The sequence below is a fragment of the Pipistrellus kuhlii genome, unplaced genomic scaffold, assembly GCF_014108245.1.
Source record: "Pipistrellus kuhlii isolate mPipKuh1 unplaced genomic scaffold, mPipKuh1.p scaffold_m20_p_9, whole genome shotgun sequence".
Classification (NCBI taxonomy): domain Eukaryota; kingdom Metazoa; phylum Chordata; class Mammalia; order Chiroptera; family Vespertilionidae; genus Pipistrellus; species Pipistrellus kuhlii.
Window position 1 is genome coordinate 47,577,484 of NW_023425595.1, and position 24,968 is coordinate 47,602,451.

The 24,968-nt window shown below is 38.7% G+C and overlaps 1 protein-coding gene across 1 annotated transcript; it reads right to left on the minus strand.

Annotated features, from left to right (window-relative positions):
* Positions 1 to 12,311: 12,311 nt before the first annotated feature.
* Positions 12,312 to 13,564, minus strand: LOC118712441 (immunoglobulin-binding protein 1). The gene has a single exon (XM_036426125.2). The coding sequence runs from the start codon at positions 13,562 to 13,564 to the stop codon at positions 12,545 to 12,547; it is 1,020 nt and encodes a 339-aa protein (XP_036282018.1). The 3' UTR covers positions 12,312 to 12,544.
* Positions 13,565 to 24,968: the final 11,404 nt, after the last annotated feature.

Genomic DNA, 24,968 nt, shown 5'->3' on the forward strand with positions numbered 1-24,968 from the left:
CTATTACCACCGTTTCATAATATAAAGGGACATATCAAGACAGAACATTTTGAAAAAATGAACCCCAAAATAAAAGAACAGCACTTACAGATGAATTAATTTTTAGTGTCCTAAAAAACATGCCAATTTGCCCTTCATTTTCCCACAGAATTGTAAACATTTTGTCCAGAATTGGTACAAATCTTGGGATGGGGGGAAAAACTTGGAATCATTTCTAATAAATGGATGTCTTATTCACACTAAAGTATAAAAGACATCTCTAAGGTTATTCAGCAAAATATTTTGAGTGTTTCACAAGATGTATGTCAGCTAGCTTTGATGTGATCAAACATCACCAAGGACGACATGGGAATGTTACATTTGAAGAAACAAAGTGAAAGCAAAAGGAAATCATATTTTATAACTTGGCTATTTTTCCCGAGGTCTCGGATCTCTCTGAGGACTCAAGAGCTGGCAAGGGTCCAACTTCCAATCCGATTTTGCTTTGGCCTATCTATTCACATTTGAAAGTTGAAGCTGCATTTAACAATTTTTATTCGGTGATCAGTTACCTCTGGCAGGGAACAACAGTTAAAACTCACATATTAATAACAAAAAGCTTATAAAATGTCAGCACAGGGTTTGAAATGTATGATTCTACAATGTTTGCTGAACGTGCTCTTTAATTATTATGGAAAAGTATAATGAACTGTTATATTCTGTAATGGCAACAAATCTATCTTAGTGCACAAATGGTGGCTTGCATTTACAAGGTTCTTCCTCCCAAGTGCCCCAGTCCCTCAGTACAGGGCAGACAGCTCAGAGGCAAAAGCCCTTGTGTCTGAGGTTTTGCAGGACAGGGGCACACTGCAACATTACGCTGGACTTCGATTCCAAAAGTACTGAAGGTTTAGAACTGACTGGGGTATTGAAGAACAAATATTTTAAGAAGGCTGAGTGCAATTTTAAAGTGGCAATCCTTATAGGCAGCTTGTCATTGTTGAGAGAAGGAAACCAGGGGAATTGGTCAGAGTTAAATTTGAATCCCAGTTCTGCTGCTTACCCAGCTGGGTGACCCTGAATACAGCCTGGTTCCTCTTTAGAAAAGTAGGGATGATAAGGATACCTTCCCACAGCTTGTAGTACAAATTCATCAAATTTGTATATGATAGTTACTGTCATTACTTCATCTGTAAAATGGAAGTATCCTGAGTCTCAATATTGTGAAAATAAAAATAATAATTTAGAAAATAAAATAAATACATTTAGTGAGAAGTTACTATGTATTCGGTGCTTTGCATGTATTATTTCACTCAATGCTCACAATTGTTGGCCCCAAGGAAAATTTGATGTGATCCTAGAGAAAGAATGTTCCATCTGCTGAGATAGACTCCCTGTGGTCAACTGAGGACTCAAATTTTATAAATAATGAGAGCCTAGCAGCCCTCTGCTGGCTGGGGCTTCTCAAGTACTCCGAATACTGGGAAACATGGCTGGCTGGACTCTCGGCCACTCACACTAGGCCATGGTCATTCATGCTATCTGAGTCAACTATTATAAAGGAGACTCTGATTTTCTCTTTTGATCAATGGACCGAGATCTGCCCCATCTCATCAGAACTGCTCTATAACCAATCAGAGCTATGCAACTGGAACCAACCAGTTAATAACTGACAGATGATACCCACATTGGTAGTGTTTAAATGTATACTAGGAACTGAACAAATAGTATTTAGTTGATCTCTTAGAGAATAACTTGGGATGCCCATCTCATCTCTCTCTCTATACTTGCTTACCCCTCTGGCAAATTATTCTGAATGGGCTCAAAGTGAAAGCATGCACAGTCCTCTTAGTTTACCCTGCCCCAGGATAGCTGTGTCAGTTCCATTCAATGCACCAAACCATTAGGAGCTCCTGGAGAGGGCAAAGACTGTTCTAGATGCTGTGCAAACAAATATTTTTGAGATACAGGTCCAGTTGTGTCTTATAACGAGGACATCATTATAGTTAATTAACAAACAAGTTAGACTATGATAAGAACTATGAAAATGTGAGCAAAATGTTATGGACACAAAGAGAAAAGTAATTCTACCTGGGAGAAGAGGGCTACCTACAGAGTGGAAGGATACTTGACTGAGCCTCAGAACTAAGCCATCTCTGATGGGCTGAGCAGTACCCTCTCCTGAATTCAAACACCACTTCCAGGAAGAGGATGGTATTAATATCTCTTACACAGTCATTTGTTTAGGTCATTTTTATTTTATTTTTTTATTAAAATATTTTTATTGATTTCAGAGAGGGAGGAAAAGAGAGATAGAAACGTCAAAGATGAGCGAGAATCATTGGCTGCTTCCTGCAAGCCCCTTAATGAGGAATGAGCCTGCAACCCGGACATGTGCCCTGACCAGGAATCGAACTGTGACCTCCTGGTTCATAGGTCAATGCTCAACCACTGAGCCACGCCAGACAGGCTGGATCATTTTCAGCTGCGTCTGGCCAGCTCTGGAAATGTCAGCACACTGCGCCCTCAGAAAAGAGAAGCAGGTGAACGGGAAGAAACAGGAAACCACAGATTGGGTGAGAAACACAGAGAACAACCTCCAACCTCTTTAGCTGAGTAGTGCAGGTCTATTAACCTGGAGCAGCTGACTGAGCAGCCGGAGCACAGTGCCCTTTCCAAAAGTAATGGGCTGGAATGTGAGAAGCAGGGCTACACATTAGGTACCTGACAGGACATTTCCCATAGCATGTATGCTTTCCCTTCCAGAGTCTGTTGACAGGAATTTAAGTGGAACTTTTGATTTTCTGCACAGGATGCAAGAGATGAATGCAATGGATTGTTTGGGGCCTTCTCAGCACTCCTTAGAATCTCATTGAACGAATGCTTTCTCCAAGTAATATACCGTATTTTCCGGCGTATAAGATGACCCCCTAATTTTACAGTTAAAACATAGGTTTAGGACTATATTCGCTGTATGAGACTACCCCCCACTTCCTAGGCAACACCAGTACTTTTTTTAATAGACTGCCTTGCCTCTCTGACTCTGGCCAATCTGAGCAGGCTTTTTACTAGAACACAGTGTAGCTTCGGGTACAGAACATGTATAATTTGCATGCATAAAAAGCCTGCTTGGATTGGCCAAGTTAGAGAGGCGGTCTGAGCAGCCTTGCAGTGATTGGTGCAGGATCGAGTTGGAAAATTCATTTAGCACACATGTGTCAAACACAAGGCCCGCGGGCCAAATCCATCCCACCAGGCCTTGCAATGTGGCCCGCACCGCGCTGTCATCACTGCACTCCGCTGCGTTTCCATCACAATGACAGTTTATGACTGTTCAGTAAACCATTCGGCCCGCGATTTAGGCTGGATTTTAGATTTTGGCCCCTTCTCTGATTGAGTTCGACACCCCTAGTTTAGCGGCATATCGAGACGTTTTTCGGGATATACTCGGCGTACAAGACGACCCCCAATTTTTGGTTGACTTTTTCCTTTCAAAAGTCGTCTTATAGGCCGGAAAATACAGTACTTCGATTTCAGAGGGAGACCAGCATTTCCGGAGAAAGGAAGATAGTTTTTTGTTTTAAAAATCACCCTGAAGCTGTAATGATGGCATAGAAAATATTATGAGTCTGGGAGCTAAATGATGTAACAGTCTGTTTCCCTCAGCCGATCCTCACAAAATTCCTCGCAGTCATTTCTGACCCAGGTAGCCTTTGGCTACTCTGTTGGGAAATGCTGCCCTGGACAAAGACAGTTGCAAGGAAAGTCAGCAGTTTGGGAACAATCCTGGGGAGGCTGAATTCAGAAACCTTAGGAGTAAGGAAGGGAATAGCTCTTTTCTTTGAAATCGTGCCTCTCTAAAGAACAGTGTTAAAATGTTGTTGTTATCATCATGCTACTCCTGCTAAATATTACAAATAGCTCCCCACTGCCAGGGAGATAATTTTAGCAAGGTTCCATAATCTGTTTCCCACTTACTTTGCCAATTTGCTCTCTTTCCTCATGCACTAGTCATTCATGTCAAGCAGAAGGACCTACGAATTATTCCAAGTACTCCATAAACTTCATCTCCACATCTATGGCAGAATGAAAATATCTCCATGACTTGGAGTAATCTAACACTTACAATTTCTTCAAATTCCAGGACTAATGGCACCTCGGGCTTCTGAACAGTGCCTGCAAGCCTGCTCTGCAATCCTCCAAAGCCTGTGTCTCCCAGGCCTCCAAGCCAGACTCAAGATTTCCTGGCAAGCCTGTGAGTTTCTAAAAATCTTCAAATAAATCCTCTCTTGCCCAAGTTATCTAGAGCAAAACTGCTGATTTGAATTAGAGAACGTTAATTCATATGCATTCTTCCTTTTCACCTTCACCTTCCCTACCTTTCCCTGGGCACTTTACATATCCAGGCTTAACCCATTATTTATTATACAGTTCTGGATTTTTCTGCAACCTCTTTTAAAACAGAGCCCGTGGCTTATAACTCTATATGTGCCCCTCTGCAGGTCTAGTTGTCGTCTTGAATAAATCATCTGGACTTTGGTCAGATCATTGACTCCCCCCAGAGATGCAAAGTCACCTTTCTGACTCCAGCATAAAGTACTTATAACATCCTGACATCCAACTAGTTCTGGAATTTTCCAAATCATTACTAATACTTTGCCAAACCAGTCTAAGCTGTGATGGACAGGATGCATTCCTGTCTGTAACATTTCCCTGGTGCTGGTAAAGATTGCAGTCCTGTGAACATCCGCTTAAAAACAAAAACAGAATTCCTCCAGATGAACTTGATTTCTGATCTTCATCAAGAAATGTCCTGTTCTCCAGCACTCATCAGAGTCTCAGGGAGCTCCACACACTGTCATTACAGAATGCAAACCTCCCCTCTCCCCTCCGTCTTACAGGCGTCTTCAAACTACGGCCCACGGGCCACATGCAGCCCGCAGAGGAGTCTGATCCGGCCCGCCAGGTTTTTTGGGCAGTGAGCGCAGCCGAGGTGTTACAGTAGGAATTAGTAGTTCATATAGTCCGGCCCTCCAGCTCTCTGAGGGACCGTGATCTGGCCCCCACTTTAAAAAGTTTGAAGACGCCTGGGAGGTGCCGGGTGGGCTTTGAGTCACATACCCTCCCAGCAGCTCATCAGGTTCAGGATCCTGGCCTCTTTCTTTATTTAAAAAATCATTACCAATCTATGTACTCCTCTTACCAAGGCTGCTTTTCGTGAGTGAAAGAACATTGCTAAGTCAAATATATTTACTGTGGATACTGCCTTTCATATTTCTACATGGAAAACGCACACATACACACAAAAACACAATTGAACTGAAATATTATTAATTTTCCCTTTAAAATAACCCCATTTATTGTTTTTAAAAGTAATTTCATATATGCTTAAAAAGGATCTATTCATTAAAATAAATTGATATTTGAGAAGGAAGTGGTAAAAGAATGTGAATTTACACAGTTGTTTTTGAATGCTATCAAATATTCTTGGTATTTTTTTAGTGTAAGAATAATCTCCTTTCCTCCCCCTTCTAGTTACTTTACCAGTTAGTCCCTGGAAAATGGACAAAATAGGGATATATATATATATATATATATATATATATATATATATATGCATATACTGATAACCTTCAAGATTGGACTTAATTTTTTGACAAGAAATATTGTGCTCAAGCCTGAAGCAATCTCAGGGATATTTTTCTACTTACAAGTGACATTTCTTCTAGATAACCTAAGAGAAATGATCCTGAGGTTACATTGAGAATAAACAAATTACCTTCCAAAGTTCTTAATGCTGAAACTCAGACAGTGAGTGACAATTTAGACTTCATGTGAAGTCTGTCTCCATCAAGAATTCCTGAGACAACCAAGCACTGCATTTAGAACACTTATTCTCTCCTACACAATTGAAAGTGTCATATGCATAAGAAAGCCAAAGTTTTTTTTTTTAAATTCCAACAAAACAATGTGACACTGTCTTCCCCTTGACTTCTTCAGCTGAATCCTTCACTGCTTATTACTATTATTATTGATAATAAGCATTTTTGTGCCACTAAAATATTCACAGGAATCTTTACAGGCATCCTATCTATAAGCATCCTACTTCTTAACACCTCCATACGTTGAATCAGTTATATTCTGATTTTATCAAGAGTAAAACAAAGACCTCAAACAAAAAAAGTAAATTGCTTTTTCCAAAATTCTTTTACTAAACAGAAATTAGAATTCATCATTTTTATCACACATCAACATTCTGAAACACTCTGCAGATGAAAGTACAAAATAAGTCCACCAATAATTTGGATAACAATTTTCCTGCAAGTATCCTTGAAGGACAACCATATTTTCTTGAATATGGTTGGAAGAAAATATTAACCTTATACCTAGATTTAATTTAACCTACTTCAAGCAACTGCCAGAAACTTCCTTGAAATGCTGGTTCTTGTTCTAGGAATTATGACACTTGCACTCATGTATGACAGAGGCCTTGTTTTACCAAGAGCAAGGGAGCAGTCTAGCTATGAATCCACCTGTCCTGCCCATACATCACCACAACACAGCCACTGGCCACAGGTATTTCTCTGGCAGGTCAGTAACACATCAGTGCAATTTTCAAACTAGGTTATTTATCAACTGCACTCTCCTGATGAAGTCCCTAATGCTAAGAGCAGAACTACTGGGTTATTCCCCCCACCCCTTTAAATGTCATCCCCCTCGCTCCTTTAAACACAAAATGTTGAGAGAAGGAAAGAAGGGCTGCAGCTTTGTTGTGGATGCCTCTTGCAATGATGGTGAGGAAGCTCCAGCTTCTAACTTGATGTGTGGTTTATAGATAGCGCTAAATAATTTATAATTTAAAATAAAGATGAAAAAGTCATCAACCCCCTCCTCTGACTGGCATTTGGCTGATAAAAGTGAGATCAGCATTTATTCTTCTTTCCTTATAAATGGTTATTTCCAGTAGGATCACAGAAAAGCAACTGTACCAAACTGAGTTATTTACAATCTCTTTGTTACCTCTAAATGTACTTGTTTCAAACAATGTTAGCAATGCTTTAAGAATATTTTTTTAATGGAAAATCAGCTTATTATTTTCAATAGAAAACAAAGAGAGGAGTCGCACTGGCTCCAGGGACCCCATGTTCCTGGCCTTACTCCAGAATAGAGATCAGGGCCCCTCCTCAGTCACAGGACTCACTGCACACAATTCCAGGGAACCCTGCAATGACCAGCCTTGCCACAGGCTAACCCTATAAATATTTTCCTATAAAGCATGAAGCCCTCAGGGTAGGTGTGGGTAAAAGCTGGTGCACCTTAGATGACTCCTCTGGACTAGGGATTAGCCAAGCTGTCTGACTTTTCCTGTACTGATGACAAATGAAGATACAGTGTTGGGTCTCTAGGGATCATTTGAATGAATGTTATGACAACTGTAGATGTCAGTCCCAGGCTGGGATAGGACTTGGAGCTTCATAGAGAGCTCAGTCATCACCTCCTGCCCCGCCTCCTGAGTTAGCTGGTCCCTCTCCATCAGGGCTATTACCTGTCACGAGGGCTTTCCCTTACTGTCATCTCCTCTGAAACCCAGGGCAAAGGGTTAGGGTCTTACTACTATTGGCTCACTGATGTCTAACTTAACAAGAGAAATAGAGCAAGCTAAAAATATTTTTGTTTGGGTCATGATGACCAATATGAATGAATCAAGTTATTTTTGCTGTTGTTGTTCAAGTCAAGATATACTCACTATATGAACACTAAATATAGTCCTTATAACTTCTGTTCATCTTAGTTTCCCAAGGAACATCATAAGAATACTTTATAAGAAAGTTCCTAATATACAATGGGTACCTAATTGTTTTTTTCATCTTCCAAGTTTAAATACTTATAATACTTTTAAAATAGCTGAAAAAAATTATGTAGGACAATACAGGATACATATGCTTATTCAATAAATAATGAACATTTTTTTTGTATGTGCGAGGGAAAGAATGGTGACTAGGACAGACACAGCCACTGGCCTCGAAGAGTCTTATCCAGGATCTTGAAAGAATTAAGATTTTGCCAACCCCAATGCCTTCTATAAAGAAAACCCATACCTACCATGTTAATCCTAGAGTGGGAGCTCAGTAGTGGTTAAAGATGATGAAGGATGATCAGTCCCTCCTAAAACTGACTCAGTTATCCAGATATGTCACTATTTAAATGCAGCCTACATTTCCCATCTATTTTGATCAAAGTGAATCTTTGTCTCGGCACATGGGCTGTGAGGTGCATACAAGTACTTTGCCGACAGTGTAAACATTCACTCCTCATCATACTAAGGATTCAGATCTGACATTTGTTTTGCCTCACCTTTTAGGGTGGCATTACAATCCCAAAGACAAGGAGAAACAAAGAAGTCTGAGTTTTACTGAAGAAACACATTGGCCTAAGAGGCACGAGCGATTCATTATCTACCTACTACTTACCGTATTTTTCGGACCATAAGACGCACCGGACCATAAGACACACCAGTTTTTAGAGAAGGGAAATGAAGAAAAAAAGATTCTGAAACAAATAGTGTCCTAAAATATTTTATGTGCATTAAAACCCAACATCACAGTCATAAACACATGTAATCAACCCTGTAAAGTAAACAGCAGCATTTAGAACCATTTTAGAGCCGGGCAAGCACACAGAGACCACAGAGAGCCGGGCAAGTAAAAAAACTTTTTTTTTAAAGTATACGTGTAGGCTATATTTGGACCATAAGACGCAGGGACTTTTTCCCCCCACTTCTGGGGGGGGAAAAAGTGCGTCTTATGGTCCGAAAAATACGGTAATTCCAGAACTTGTAGTTACTTAAGTAAAACCCGGGGGACTCCTGTGGTCCCAGATGTTTCAGAGTCAGATGTCTATTAAACTTTAAGATATTGATCAACAAGTAATAACCTTATGTACTGGAAATTTCCTAGGGACTTCCAATAGGGCGAGAGAAGTTGAAATTGGTGGAAATATAATTGTTCAATTAAGTCCACCTATGATAGCCAAATACTCTACTTCAGTAGCACTTGTCTCCTCCATATATCATTCTGTCTTGTACTTTAGGAAATAATTGGGTTAACCAAACAGCAACCCATTGCCACCACCATGAATACACACACACACACACACACACACACACACACACACACTCACACATTTTCTTCACATGGAAAATTCTTACTTATCCTTAAACACTCAGACCAAATATTCTTTTCTCAGTTTCCTAGAAGCAGGCTCCAGTAACACTCTGTTCATAATTCTATTTTAAAGTTAATACTCTGTATTTTAAATCCTGCATTTACATACAGGTTCCCTAACTGTATGAATTAATCAGCAAGGGGATTGAACTTTATCTTTATCCACAAGCCTCACAGTGTACTTAAAACACAGTAAGTGCTTAATAAATACTGCACATTCAAAAATGCCTCGTGAAACAGCAGTAAATATATTTATGAACATTTTCTTTTGTGATCAACCATCAAGTTGTTGAGACTACATATTAATCAATTTTTTTCAAAGAGGATACACCTCAAAGTGTTTACTTGGGCTAGTCACCCCGCCCCCCCCCCAAATGGTACTGGTGTTAAGAGTAAGATCTGTATTTCACTTTGAACAATTCAGAACTTAGACTTTCTATTTTGTAATAAAAAATAAAATAAAGCTGGAGGCTACAACTGCCAAAATTTAATTTTATGATGAGACCCAGGAGAACATGATATATTTCTCATGTCTGGAAACTTTTCTCTTACAAAAGACAGATGATGATAAAGAGATACTACTAGGTTAACTATGAGACCAGGTGCAACAATGGATTGAAAAGAATGCTCATGTATTATTGTCACAATCCCCCTTTGCAATGGGTGTCAGAAGTATATAGCATATGTAAACAGCAACATCATCAGTAAAGGAATCTTTAAAATAAGTGAGCAGATATTACACAACCATCAGTTTCTTTTAAAACATATGCCACCTGCACTAACATACTCCATTTATGAGTCAAACATTTGAACAGGGTAGCTGCTATAGGGAGCAGTTATAGGGTTAATCCTGGAACTGACCTGTTGGCAAAGCCAAAAACAAGTCCCAGCTTAGAGGGCACAGCCCTCTTAGCATAATTAAGCTTGATCTTCTGAGGCTCCCTAGATCTTTCCTGGGCTGTGAGAGGTGTAGCAAGTGCTGGTAAAACAAGAGAAACTTACAAGAATATTGTAAATTACCTTGTTTATCTTTGACTATAAAATAAAGGCTTAGCTTGCAGTTTGGATCTGTCCTGTGGTCTCAGCCAGGCACAGAAGATCCACCTAGACACAGCTAATTCTCTTTGTTTATCTTTTCTTCATCCTTCACCTGCCCTCCCTTAGGCTCCCCGAACCTGTGGCTGCCTTAAATTCTCAAAGCTCATTCTGTTCTTCAAATCTTAGAATTATGACTTCTTATAAAAAGAATAATGAAAATATTTGCAAGAGCTGCATAAATAACGTGAAATAGATTTTTAAAAATCAGGTACACTTTGTATCACTGAGCCAAGGTCTTTGAAAGCAGAGGTGGGTGGGTGGTTGGGAAGAGATAAAAAAATGTATATGCACATATGCATAATCATGGACTAAGACAATAGTGTGGTGAAGGATGGGGCAGGTGTGAGCCAAAAAGGGTCAATGGGGGAAACGGGGACCTCTGTAATACTTTTAATAATAAAGATAAAAAATATTTTTTAAAAACAAACATATATTGACATCAGGGAAACCAGCTGAGTCTGAAAGATCTTGTCTTTGGAAACACACATCCAAAGCAGGATTCTATGACAAGATAGAAGATTACTGACCATTTTATCTGAAATGGATTGAAGCAGAAGGAAAGGCAGAAGCAATATGCTAAAGTAGACTCGGATTGGGTTGTTTTAGCAGCTTAGGTTATGCAACTATTTACTGTAATCCACTCTGGTCAGGGAATCAGAGAATGAATCTTCTAGGCAATATGCTGCAAATTGCACCATTAGGAGACACTTCCCACCTGTAATACAAAGATGATGCTCGTTCTTTGTGTGTTACAAGGGACAGAATTTGAGGATTGCAACCAAGGATTTCTTGCAAGCACTTGAAAAGGGAAATAGCAACTTTATCTACAAACACCACTATTGTCCCAATCCTCTACTGAAATGGGTTGATGAGAAAATGTAAGTGAATGCCAGAACTTTCCTAACATAATGAGAACTTTGCCTCCCTCTTTCTAGTGTATAAATTCACACTAGCCAGCAGCATGGAAGAGCTGCACCATGGGTAGTTGTTTGAGTTTAATCGTGAATTGGCTGTGAGCCAGCACCTGCAAAAGGCTGGCTTGAGACATCTGATATTTGAAAAAGACAGTCTAATGGACATGCCAAATACTCCTTCTCCTTGATTCTCTAAGCTTGGTATGTTTTAAGTTAGATCATCAAGAAGCAATGTACTTGCACCAAATTGTCTCAGTTCTCCATAGAAATGCCTTCACTGATTGATGACACAAAGTTTTGCCCTGAGCAAAACTGAGGGTCGATATGGAAACTGTCTCATCAGTGTTTCTATTGTTTTTGTAAAGCTGTAGCAGGCAGTGTCCCCTATGATTGCAAATATCGGTTTTAAAAAGGCCCACAGAAATTCACTTCACTTACCTTGATTCCAAGTAAAGGTTTATTTGTGGGTGTGCTATGCAAGCTTTCTTTTGTCTGTAGTGAACATCAGGTCACTGATGAAGTTTCCTTTTAGATGTTTGGAAACTCATAGCTGAATCCATATATTCCTTAACAATAAACTCACCTAGGTTTAAAGGCACTACTTTGGGGTAGATTTTTTTTTAGATCGCATTATGTCTATTGTAGTCATCAACTACCCATTTTACACGATGCACTTGGAAGCTGCTTTTAATCTTTTGAAAATTTTAGAGGCATACATCAGAATGAATAGCAAAGGAAGCAAAATTCACTGAATATTTTCTTTGTTCCAAGTAGTTTACATAAATAACCATATGTGTTACTAACACATTCTTCTGTTTTAAAAATAAGGTTCAGGTATGTCAAATAACATTATCTATTACTACAAAGATAGTAAGAGTCAGAGCTTATATTTGAACCCAATCTTTTCTGGTTTTGTCCAAAACACACCCTCCTATCTATAGCTCCACTATCTATCTAGTAAACTTTAATTTTTTTTTTTCTGCACAGGCTCATCATGTAATAGAATAGACTTTTTTTTTACTTCTTAAGGAGAATTCATTTAGCCATTGATTATATATAGCCTTTCTCAATACTCTTTTCTTTCCACTTAAGAAACTGGAATACATCATGATGAGCATGATAATGCCAAAATAAAACTGCTGGTTCATCATCTAGAGAACAAATACACACTTAATTGCTTGACACTTTATTGAACACAAAGCAAGATTAAACATCACTGCCTTCATGGTACAGAGCTGAAGCAGGAACCCAGGCAGAGGGAGACAGCATAGCTTTCCTTCATGGGGGAAATGTGCCCTTCATCATCCCGTCCTGTTGTGGGAAGACTAACTAACCCATGTTCTGTCGGTTGCCATAGCCCCTAGGATGGGTGTCCTTCCAGTCATCCCACTCCTGAGCTTGGTCGTGTGTTTTCTCATCATCCATTTTCTCCTTTTGTTTCTGCTCTTCCATTCTCATTTTGACCTCGCATGCTGTCTCGGGTGTTCCCTGACCTGGTAATGTTCCACATTTCCCATATTGGTCATACCAATCGCTCACCGTCATAGATGCCAGACTCGGGTAACCAGCTCCAAATACTTTGGCTTGGGTCAAATTCCGAGCGAGAAGGAAGGGTCTCCCTGTAGGCCTGTCCTGAAGAGATGACTGTGAAGTCGATGCCTCTGATGAAGAGTCTCTTCCTCTCAGGATCGTCATCTCCTGGTCGATGCTCTCAATCTCTTCTAAGCTGATAACAATCCACCTTCGGAGGTGGAGGAGGTAATATTCACGAACATTCTCATCATCTACTTGGCCTCTTTCCACGGCAGATTTCAAGGCAGACAACCTCTGCTCCACCTCCTTCTTCTGCTTGTATCTCTGTATTTTCGTCTGTCTTTTAGTTGCCATGTCAAGGAGACTAGGATGGACCACGGATGGAACAGCAGTGTTACTGTTATTTTCAGTCGGGTTGTTGGTGGTGGTGGTTTGGGGCAACTCGAACTCTGCCAAGTGATAGAATTGGCACTGACTTAAGTAGTTTATGAAGCGCTCCCGAGCCCACTGCAGATGATCTAGACGCTTTTGGGGGTTGACTTGTTTCATGGCCAGCGCTCCTTGAAGTGCTGGCACCAGCAGGTACTTCAGGTCTGTGGAAGCAATCTCTTCCAAATCTTCGTTTGGGCTGAACAGGTCGAGCTGCGATAACATTTCAGCTACCTTCTCAAGTTGCCTGAGCCCCTCTGATACCTTCTTTTGGATTACCTTGGAAGTGCTGGGTTCAGCTGCCTCTTCCACTTCATCCAAAAGTTGCTTGCTAGTTTCGAACAGCTCTGGGAGCCGCGGCAGCAGTGACTCTTCTGCTATTGACATCTTGGGAAAGGGATAAACATTAATTTTTATATTAAGTTTATACTGAGCTTGATTAAGTTAATTAAGTAAACAACTATTCCCCTTTACAGCTTTGTTATGCAGTTAAAATCAAGTCAGGAATGTACTTTGAGAGAATTTTTAAATGATATACAAATGTGATGTTTTATTACCTATTACTCCGTTATATTGATCACTGCAAGATTTGAATTACTGTATTAAAATATAATGGTTGTATGTGAGCATGTAATTATAAATCTTGAGTGCTCCACTATTCAGTCTATTAGTGCTCCACAATGATTTTTAATCAACTGGAAAGCTGAAAAGGGCTTTGATAAAAGCCCCTTGAATGTGAAATACTTTACTAAAGTTCATTAACAAATGACATTCTAAATTAAACTTTAGTTCATAAAATTCCTATTCTGATGAAGAAATCATTCTACTGCCATACATATAGCAGCTTCTTATAAGCCATATGAAATCATGCATTTGAAAATCCTACAGTAGTCTTCTGACCAGGCATTTCATAGATGAATAGAAAAACTACCGTATTTTTCAGACCATAAGACGCACTTTTATTCCCCCCAGAAGTGGGGGGGAAAAGTCCCTGTGTCTTATGGTCCAAATATAGCCTACACATATACCTTAAAAAAAAAGTTTTTTTACTTGCCTGGCTCTGTGTGGTCTCTGTGTGCTTGCCCGGCTCTAAAATTGTTCTAAATGCTGCTGTTTACTTTACAGGGTTGATTACATGTGTTTATGACTGTGATGTTGGGTTTTAATGCACATAAAATATTTTAGGACACTATTTGTTTCAGAATCTTTTTTTCTTCATTTCCCTTCTCTAAAAACTGGTGCGTCTTATGGTCCGGAGCGTCTTATGGTCCGAAAAATACGGTATCTCTTTTCTGTGTCCTGAGGAATAACCACAGGCTTTATAAAATGATTCATGGTCTCTAAACACAGACAAGCAGACAAGAACAGTTGCTTCTCTCTTCATCCCAGCCTGAATCTTCAGCCAATATTAAAGTGCAACCTCATTATGCTTGATCCTATTTCATTAATCTCTCTCTCTCTCTCTCTCTCTCTCTCTCTCTCTCTCTCTCTCTGTCTCTCTCTCTCTCTCTTTAGCTCTTTATCCTTCCAGAAAATGACTTTTGCTATTTCAACTCTGACATTAATTATATTGTTCACATTGTGTGTTAGCCCTACTTCCTTTGTCTTATAAGAAAATATTTTAAAACATGCTGCATTAGAAATCATGATTATTTTTCTAAGCATCAACTGCAAGTATCACGCAATGAAAACATCACCATAATGAAAAAAAAAAATCTGGTGCTACTTCATTATTAAGAAGGTATACAACTTCGGATGGACACTGCAGGCCTGGGTGTTACTTAAAGCTTAATTCCTTTGATATGACATTTAGCAAACTGCAGACAAAATGTTATCTATTTTAAACTTAATGAGCTGCATTATCTTAACTCAATCTCTGCCCACAGTTTACCATCACTAGTGGTTGGAGTGAGTATTTATTTTACTTTTCATTTTATTTCCAGAGGTTGTTGGCCATTGGCCAAGTCAGATATCAGAAGGTAAGAAATTTCATGGAAGCTCCTGGTGCTCTATAAATATAAATACAAATAAATTAATATGTGACCCTTAACCCATTGTAGTAAAGACAGTTCCAAGCAGACCCTGATAGCTATTAGAGAAGTGGTAGAAAGAAAAGTTGGGGTTGCAAAGATGAGAAACACCATCCCTTTCTTAGAGGAGTATCTCTGATCCAAAAGACCAGCACGGAGGAGACTGCCTACCGAGCAAGTTGAGCATGTCTGGGAAAGTTCACAGTCCCTAGAAAGCCAATGCAAACAAAGAAAAAGTAGCAGGAAAATAAAGAAGCATGTGCGCATATTTGTCAAGTTTCATTGTCAGGAAGCAGAGCCTGAGGCAAAGACTTGGATGCAATCTATAAGAGAGAGAAGGAAGCAGAATGGAGGAGAGCAAGCCAAGCCAGGATGTGGTGTCAAGTGAAGTCTCGAGTTGGTCTGATGGGTTTGAAATAGGCAAGACTCTAGAATAAGGGTCAACAGTTTTTATTTTTTTGTTTTTCTGTAAAGGGCAAGATAGTCTTTCATGCAAATACTCAACCTTGCCATTGTAGATGTAAACAGCTATAGCCAATAAAATAAATGAGCCTGGTTTGTTCTAACAAAATGTTATCTACAAAAAAAGTCAGTAACACAGATTTGGAGGAGGAACCATAGTTTGCTGACTGCTTCTCTGGAGTATAAATCATACCACAGAGTAGTGTGCCCCACCTCAGAGGCAAGGAGTTTGGCATTTTGTAGTGTGTTTCAATCAGTCATCACCTGTGGAGCTAGGGTGGGGGTGGTACCTAGGCTCCAAGACAAGGTGGGTCCCATCAACCAGGACAGTGGTTCTCAAGCTTCACTGTGAATCAGAATCACTTGGGGCTCTACAAAGCACAGATTTCTGGGCCACCCCCTAGTCTGGTTCAGTAGTTCTGGAGTAGGTTCTGAATCTGTAGTAGCTAGTTTCCAGATAAAATTGTTACCTTTTTGGGAGCCATTCCTTTTGATGAGATGATGCTCCCGAGGAGAAGCAGTTGAGAGCACTTTGCAGCCAACCCGACAGCTAGAGGCCTGATGAACTTGTCTGGTCAAGTGTTTCAGCAGGGCACCAACAGCGTCCAGTATAATACTTCAAGTGTGCAGTATGGAAAGATACATTTTGAAAAGTAAACCTCTGAGTAAGGAAATGTTTATTCATGCCACATTCTCCTTTTGATGAGGCTGCTCAGTCTTGAAATATTATTGCTTAGCCTATTCTAATCCAACTATTTCCCAACACTGAGTTGTAGTCTTCTGAGCATCTTTACTTATTCATATTTGTTTTCTACCATGTGTTTATTGATGCATCCATTGATATTGGTTAGCATATGAATCTTTGTTAAATTCTAATCTTCTTGAGAGCACAGATCATGTTTTCTCCTAATTATATAACTATCAAGAGAAAACAATTCTATCTCTTCATAGCTGTTTTGAATCATTATTTCCCAGGGAAAATGAAAATCATAGTGTATGGAAGATAAGAGTTATTTTTAGTACCTCTGATAAATTCTACCTTGTTCTTTACCTATATTTCTGTTAGTATAAAACATATTCCAAGACAACTGACATTAGTAGCATAAACAGTGAATCTCACTAAATTTGTCGTCATATGCATTATGCCCCAAGTAGTAATGCCTTCCCATGACCGCTCTAATTCTGGTTCATAGATTCACTGCAAGGAGACTGAAGCAGGAAAAAAATCTTAATTTGTGCATTATGAAGCCAGTTCTCTGAACTGCCTGCAGTTTGAGGGGGGAAATATAGATCACTTTGTTCTGAACTGTGTATCTAAATCTTGATTTATCTTTCTTAATATCCTCAAAGACAAAGCAGAGAAATATGGCTTGGGGTTGTGACTACTTGACTGTTTAAACCAGTTTCTAGAGTGAAATTAAGTCTGGCTAAAGGGCAAGGATTAAGAAAATCATTTCAAACTCAAGTGTTCAGATAACCACACACACACACACACACACACACACACACACACACAACACACACAGAGTAAACCAAGGAGTAAGTAGCCAGGAGGGTGGCTCAATTAATCAGAGCTGATAGAGATTGAAGGGCTGAATAAAATGAATAAAAGAGAAACATACAAATTGACTGTACCTCTGCTATGCCCACAAGCCATGCCCACCAGCCAATAAATTAACCAAACTAAGATGGCTGTGGCCATGGAGTGAGCAGGAGGCTTGGATTTCCCTGGCAATGGAAGAAGCCAAGCTTCCTACAGCCTTGGCCTCCACTCAAGGCTACAAAGTTTCAATTAAAGAAGATAAATAAATCCCAACAAAAATGGTGACAGCCATGGAGCTGGAGAGAGCAAGAGGCTAGAGTTGCCCCCATCAATGGAAGAAGCCAAGCTTCCACAGCCCTGGTCTGCCCTGGCCTTCACTCAAGGCTACAAAGTTTCAATTACAGAAGATAAATAAATCCCATATACCAGGGCCTCTGCTTGGGTCGCCAGGGGGCGTGGCTGGCCTGCAAACCACCACAGGCCATTGGCCCAGGCTGCCCCACACTCCAAGGGTACATCCACCCTGATCCGGGACACCTTTCAGGGCAAAGCAGCCAGTCCCCACCCGTGCATTAAGCCTCTATCCTATTTAATAAAAGAGTAATATGCAAATTGATCATCACTTGTAAATACAAGATGGCTTCCCCCATGTGGTCAAAGATGGCTGCCTCCATGTGGACACAAAATGATCGCCACAAGATGGCCAGCAGGGGAGGGCAGTTGGGAGGAACCAAGCCTGCAAGGCAGGGCAGTTGGGGGCAATCAAACCTGCAGGGGAGGACACTGAGGGGTGGCCAAGCCAGCAGAGGAGGGAAGTTGGGGGTGACCGGGCATGCAGGGGAGGGCAGTTGGGGGGGACCGAGGCCTGCAGGGGAGGGCAGTTAGGGGCAATCAGGCTGGCAGGGGAGCAGTTAGGCATCATTCAGGCTGGCAGGGGAGTGGTTAGGGGGTGATCAGGATGGCAGGCAGAAGCAATTAGGGGCAATCAGGAAGGCAGGCAAGCGAGCAATTGGGAGGCAGTAGTCCTGAATTGTTAGAGGGATATCCGACTGCCTGTTTAGGCCCAATCCCTTGAGGGGTCCCAGATTGGAGAGAGTGTAGGCTGGACTGAGGGACACACCCCCCCTCCATGCACAAATTTTGTGTACTGGGCCTCTAGTCATATTATATAGATCAACACAATGTAAGCTAACATAGTGAGTACCAGCCAGAATATTTTAAGAAGCACTGGTAAAGAGTCAAATACCAAGCAAATTGCTGGTATTAATACCAGCAAGACAAGAGCTGAATCATAAGCCACAGGCAAAGCTAAGATCCAATTTAAAAAAAAAAAAAGATGAATTAGTATTTAAGAGGTCATAAAAAGAAAAAAAAATAGGTAATGACAAAAAGGAGAGTAAATAAAGTGGTATGTGCAGTTTTTATTCCTCAGAATATGTAGAGGCATAAATTAAAAATCAAAGGTATTATTTTGTAAGGATGAATGAACTTCAGCATACATAGCTTACAATCAAACTAAACCCCTCTTAGATATATAAGAGAAGTTTATAAATATACCAACAGATATGACTAAGAGTGTTCAAAGCAGTGTCATTCATAAAAGTAAACAACTAGAAACAACCCCCATACCTATTTACAGGAGAATGGATATATTGTGTTATATACACATAATAGAATATTATACATCAGGGGAAATAAATGAACTGTAATTACATGTAATAACACAAATGAATCTTAAAAATATAATGCTGAGTGAAGAAAATGAGCCATATAAATCCTGCTTCCACTTAAGCTAAAGAAAGCTGCAAGAAAATGCTGTTCCCATCCTAATGACAACAAAAACCAGATGATATACAAGATCATAAATTCTACTGAACCCACCAGGGAGCTGAGGTCATAGTAAGGCAACCACAAGACCCAAATTTCCACCAGAGGCAATCCCCTCCAAGGAGAGAAAAGACATGGACATTATTTTCCCTCTGTTAGAGAGCAAGAAAAGCAGGAGGCCACTTCAGAAGAAGGTAAGTAATCAGGTACATGTTAATAAATCTTAAAGGTCAACTGTAAGCTAGTATGCAAACTTAGAATAACTGGGAGCCCCAGATATAGCGGGTTCATACTCACACACCTGCTCTTCTCCACTGGGCTCCCAGAGTGCTCTAAGGAAAGATTAGGGGCAGAACAGGAGACCAGAGGGCTCTCCCATCAGCGGTGCAGGCACACAGAAGGTGAACAGCTTCTGCTTGGATTCAGGTACAAAACACCTTGCACTTCCCTGGATCATCTCTCACAAAGAGCAAAAACCTCAGCCACTCGGGGAAGGGCACAGGAAAAGAGATAAAAGTAAAGTCCACCTAGCTCTATAGAAAGACTATGACACTCCCCTTCCCGCCACTGCTAACTTTCCCAGGGCATGGTAGAAACAAAGCTGTCGTCCCAGGCCAGAGAAATGAAAATCTTCAGGTCCCAGGGTGCTGCATCAATACAAAGCAGAAGTCTGCTTCCCTAGGGAAGGGTCAGAAATGCTTCTGCCTAGTACTCACCACAGACACAAGGCAGAGTTTTGCTTGATACAAGTAGAATGGGCAGAAACACTGAGACTATCCTATAGGCATGGCCCAGGTGCATATGTCCTGGCTAACGGTAAGATTGACCCAGAAGAACCAAAATATCTCCTGGTCCCACAACAAATTTAGTAGCCAGTAACAAGCAATAACAATCCACCCCCAAGGGGAAAAGAGTGTGGAGAGAGACTCTTGCAATATAGTCATACTGGGACTCCTGAAAAGCTGAGGGTAGAGCGGGTACTCAGAGAACAAGAGTCCAGTACTCCAGACCCCACTGGGAAATCAAGGTCATAGCTCTTTACTGATGGAGGACCTTGAAACTGTGGTACACCAAGAGTAACTATAGCAACAACAAACAGTAACTCAGTTGAGCCAGTGACTAGATTGATTCAAACCCCCATATTAACAGTCTGAGCAAAGAGAAATACCCATTTCCAGACAAACACTATCTCCTCCATTCTGTCCTATCTACAAATAATGCCCTATGGTCAATAAAAAATATGAGACAGACAAAAAACTCAGAAAAAAAAAAAAAAACCCTAACGATTTCCAAGGGATAAAGCAATAATTAGAATCAGATTCAGAGATAATTCAGGTGCTAGTTCTATCAGATAGAGACTTTAAAATAATTATGATTAATATGCTAAAGTATCTAATGGAAAAGTTTTATGACATATGTAAAAAGAAGAGGCATTTTAGCAGGGAGATGGAAACTATTAAAAATGTCAAGCAGAAAAGCTATAAATAATAACTTGATATCAGAGATAATTCTTTCAACAGACATATCAGTAGACTGCATATAGCTAAGGGAAGAATCCATGAACTTTGTGATAGTTCAACCAAAATTATCCCAACTTAAGAACAAAAAAGAGAAGAAGAGAGGGACGGGGGGGGGGGGGGGGGGAGGAGAGGAAGAGAGAGAGAGAGATGAACCAGGATAGAGTATCCAACCCTGTGGTACAATATCAAATAATCTAACATATGTAGTTGGAGTTCAAGAGGAAGAAGAACAGACTTCTTGTTAGAAATTTCGTGAATTAGAAAGTGATGAAACATCGTAATTAAAATGCTCAAAGGAAAAATACTGTCAACCCAGAATTCTATATTTAGCAAAGTCATACATCATAAAGGAAGGCAAAACAAAGACTATTTTCAGATGAACAAAAGCTAAAACAACATAATTCCAGCAGATCTGAACTGCAATAAATTTTAAAATAAGTTCTTAGGCAGAAGAAGGATGGGATCATATGCAAATTTAGAAGTGCATGAAGAAGTGTAAAGCATCAGAAATGGTAAAAATTAGAGTAAATATAAAGTTTTAAATTATTTTTTCTTACTAACTTTAAAAAAGCCTATATAGCAAAAATGTATTACAGAGCTTATAACATAGAAGTAAAATGTATGACAATGGTAAAAAAGTTTGGAGGGAAGAAATAAAAGTGTTCTGTTATAAGACTCATATACTCCATGTGAAGTGATAAAATGTAATGTGAAGATACACTATAAAAATTTAAAGACATATTGTACATCTTAGAGCAATCACCAAAAAATTATAAAAGAGATTTAACTAAAAATACAAGTGGTGGAGAAATAGAATTAAAAAATGTTCAATTAATCAAGAAAAAAAAAGTCAGAAAAAGCAGAAAAGGGAACAAGTGACACAAAAACAAGTAAGATGGTATATTTAAATTAAACCAGAAATAATTTCAAAAAATGTAAATTATCTGAATTCTCTAATTTAAATGATTCACAGAAACTGAGCCATAACAATAGTATTTTTATAAGCCTCAAAAATGAGTTAAACTAAACAATATCCTTTCTAAGAATGTTATGTCTACATAATTATGTAACTATTTAAATTCTGAATGGGAAAAGTCACAATACACATTACTTCTGGAAGGAGAGAGGCAGCACAGTAGTTGTGAATTGATGAAAATCTGGTTCTTGAGTTGGCTATTGAGTGTACTAGTATATTACATTAATATGCTTTGACATTCTCAAATATATTACTTGTATTTTGTCATATGTATTAAAGAAAATGCTTTTAAAAAGAAGACTGTTTAAATAACTAAATATAGAAAAGTACTTCAAAGTAAGCTAGACTGATTTACAAAAGCAAAGGGAGAAAAGGTTTCTAAACTATGCTAGAGTGAGAGATTCCATAAAAATTTATTTAAACAAAAATGATTTTTTTTAATATATATATATTTATTGATTTTTTACAGAGAGGGAGAGAGAGGGATAGAGAGTAAGAAACATTGATCAGCTGCCTCCTGCACACCTCCTATTGGAGATGTGCCTGCAATCAAGGTACATGTCCTTGATTAGAATCGAACCTGGGACCTTTCAGTCCACAAGCCGACGCTCTATCCACTGAGCCAAACCCATTAGGGCTTAACAAAAATGTCTTGATTATATGTTCTATGTGCAATATTCTGAGCTATTCATTGGATATAAAATTATGAATAAGACACCATTCCCAACTTGGACAGCTTACAACATAGTGGAGGAGTTCACTGTCAAATCTCTATATAGGCACAAAGAGAGAGTCCCTAGAAGTACAGATGAAACAAGATTGGCCATATGTTGATAACTTCTGAAACTCTGTGATGGGTGAAAGGTGTTCATTACATTATTTTTCCACATCTATATATATATATATATTTGAAATTTCTCCTAATGAGAAGTGGGTTTTCTTGTTTTATTTTTTAACAAAATCTATCTAGTTCAGTACTTTTAATACAAAATGGGGTGAGAATTGATAAGCAGTGAAAAAAACTAGGTGATTTCATGATTCCAAAGTTCCTGACAGGCTAGAACAATGGGCTAAATAAGAAAGTAAAAATATAATAAAGATGCAAGAAAAAGAAAAAAAAGGAAACACTTTGGAAATGAAGAAACGGTATCTACTTGCAAATGACATGATTGTATATACAGGAAATCTCTCAAAGAAACTTCAAATAGACTAATTAGTGAGTGCCCTGGCTGAGTAGCACAGTTGGTTTGAGCATCATCCTGATACAACAAGGTTGTGGATTCAACCTCCCAGCAGGGTACACACAAGAAGCAACCAATGAATGCATAGATAAGTGGAACAACAAATCAATGCTTCTCATTTCTCCTTCTCCTCCTTCTTTCCTTTCTTCCCTCCCTCTCACTGTAAAAAGCAACAAACTAATTGGTGAGTATCAAGATTGAAGAATACAATATCAATCTAAATATTTAATCATATTTCTATATAATAGTGAATAATAACAAATTTAAAATTTATGAGTTACCATTTTCAATAGCACCCAAAAAAGGAATATCTGTAAAATCTTACAAATGAATGAGTGCAAAATCTGTATACTAAAAACTACAAAACACCGACAAAATAAAAAACGATTTAAATAAATGGAATGATCTAACAGTTCACAGATTAGAAAGTTCAAACTGTTAGTATATCGATTATCCCCAAACTGATATATAGATTCAATATAATCCCAGGATATGTTTTTAGAAATCAATAAACTCACTCTAAAATTCATACAGCTAGGCAAATAAAATAGAAGAGTCAAAACATTTTGAAAAAAGAGAACAATTTGTAAGTTTCACAATTACCTGATTTCCAAACTTACTATAAAACTACATTCTGATGTGGGAGAGCAGACAGACATAAAAATAAATGGAACACAATAGAGTCTCTAGAATTAGATGCACACATATAATATCAGTTTTTCATGAAGGGGCAAAATTAATTCAGTGGAGAAAGGAAAGCCATTTCAATAAATGTTCCTGAGATGATTATATGTATAACAAGGGTAAAAATATTTGTACATGAACTTCAATCCATACCTCTCACCCCATACAAAAATTAACTGAAATTCAATCATTGTATCTTAAAACTATGCACTTTTAAATATATTAGAGAAAAATATTGTATTGAGTTAAACAATAATTTCTTAGATACTTCAGCCAAAGCATAGTCCATTAAAGATTACAGTTGAAAAATTACACTTCATTAAAATTAAGAGCATCTACTTTTCAAAAGACAATTGCAAGGGGTTAGAGAGGTTGGGAAGACAAAGGAACCCTCATACACTACTAGTGGGAATGTAAACTGATATAGCCACTATGGAAAACAGTATAGAAGTCCCTGAAAAAAAAAAGAGGGATAGAATTACCATATGATCCAGCAATCACTCTTCTGGATATCTACTAGAAAATTTTGAAAACATTTACCACAAAGATATATGTACCCCAATGCTTAGTGCAACATTATACACAGTGGCCAGGACATGGAAACAATTTTAGTGTCCTTCAATAGATGATTGGATAAAGAAGATGTGGTAGATATACAGAATGGAATACTACTTAGACATAAGATGAAATACTGCCATTTGCAATAATATGGATGGATCCTGAGAATATCATGCTAAGCAAAGTCAGACAGAAAAGTAAAAAACCATATAATTTCACTCACAAGTGAGGTATAAACTTAAAAGCAACAAACAAGACAAACAAAAACTAACAGACAACAGTGAGGTGGTTACCAGAGGGAAAAGGGGATTGAGGTAGTAAAAGGTAAAGGGGATGAAATGTAAGGTGACAGGAGATTTGACTTTAAGGGGTTAACACACAGTAGATATACAGATGTGTTATATTAGTGTACACTTGAAACCTATATAATTTTATTAACCAATGTCACCCCAATAAATTTAATTAAAAAAATTAAAAAAAAAGACAATGTCAAAAAAAGACAATGTCAGGAAACTGAAAAGACTAGCCAAAGACAGGGAGAAAATATTTTCAAATCACATTTCTAAAAGTAAGTTAACAGTCTCTCAACTGGGAAATGGATAAAATTGATTGCAGTATTTATGCATGATGAAATACTACTCAGCAGGAAAAAGGAATGAACACTTGATACACGCAACAATATAATCGAATTTTCAATGCATTGCACTAAATGAAACAAGTCATAGTCAAAGCCTACATATTGCATGATTTCTCTAAATGACATTCTTGCAAAGGCAAAATTATATGAATAGAAAACACATCAGTGGTTGCCAGACGTGGGAACAGGGACTGGTAGACTACAAAACTATACTAGGAAATATTTTTGAGCAATAAAACTATCATCATGATTGCCTTAGTGGTCACATGAAATATAAATTTGTCAAAACTAGCAGAAATGTACAGTTAATATG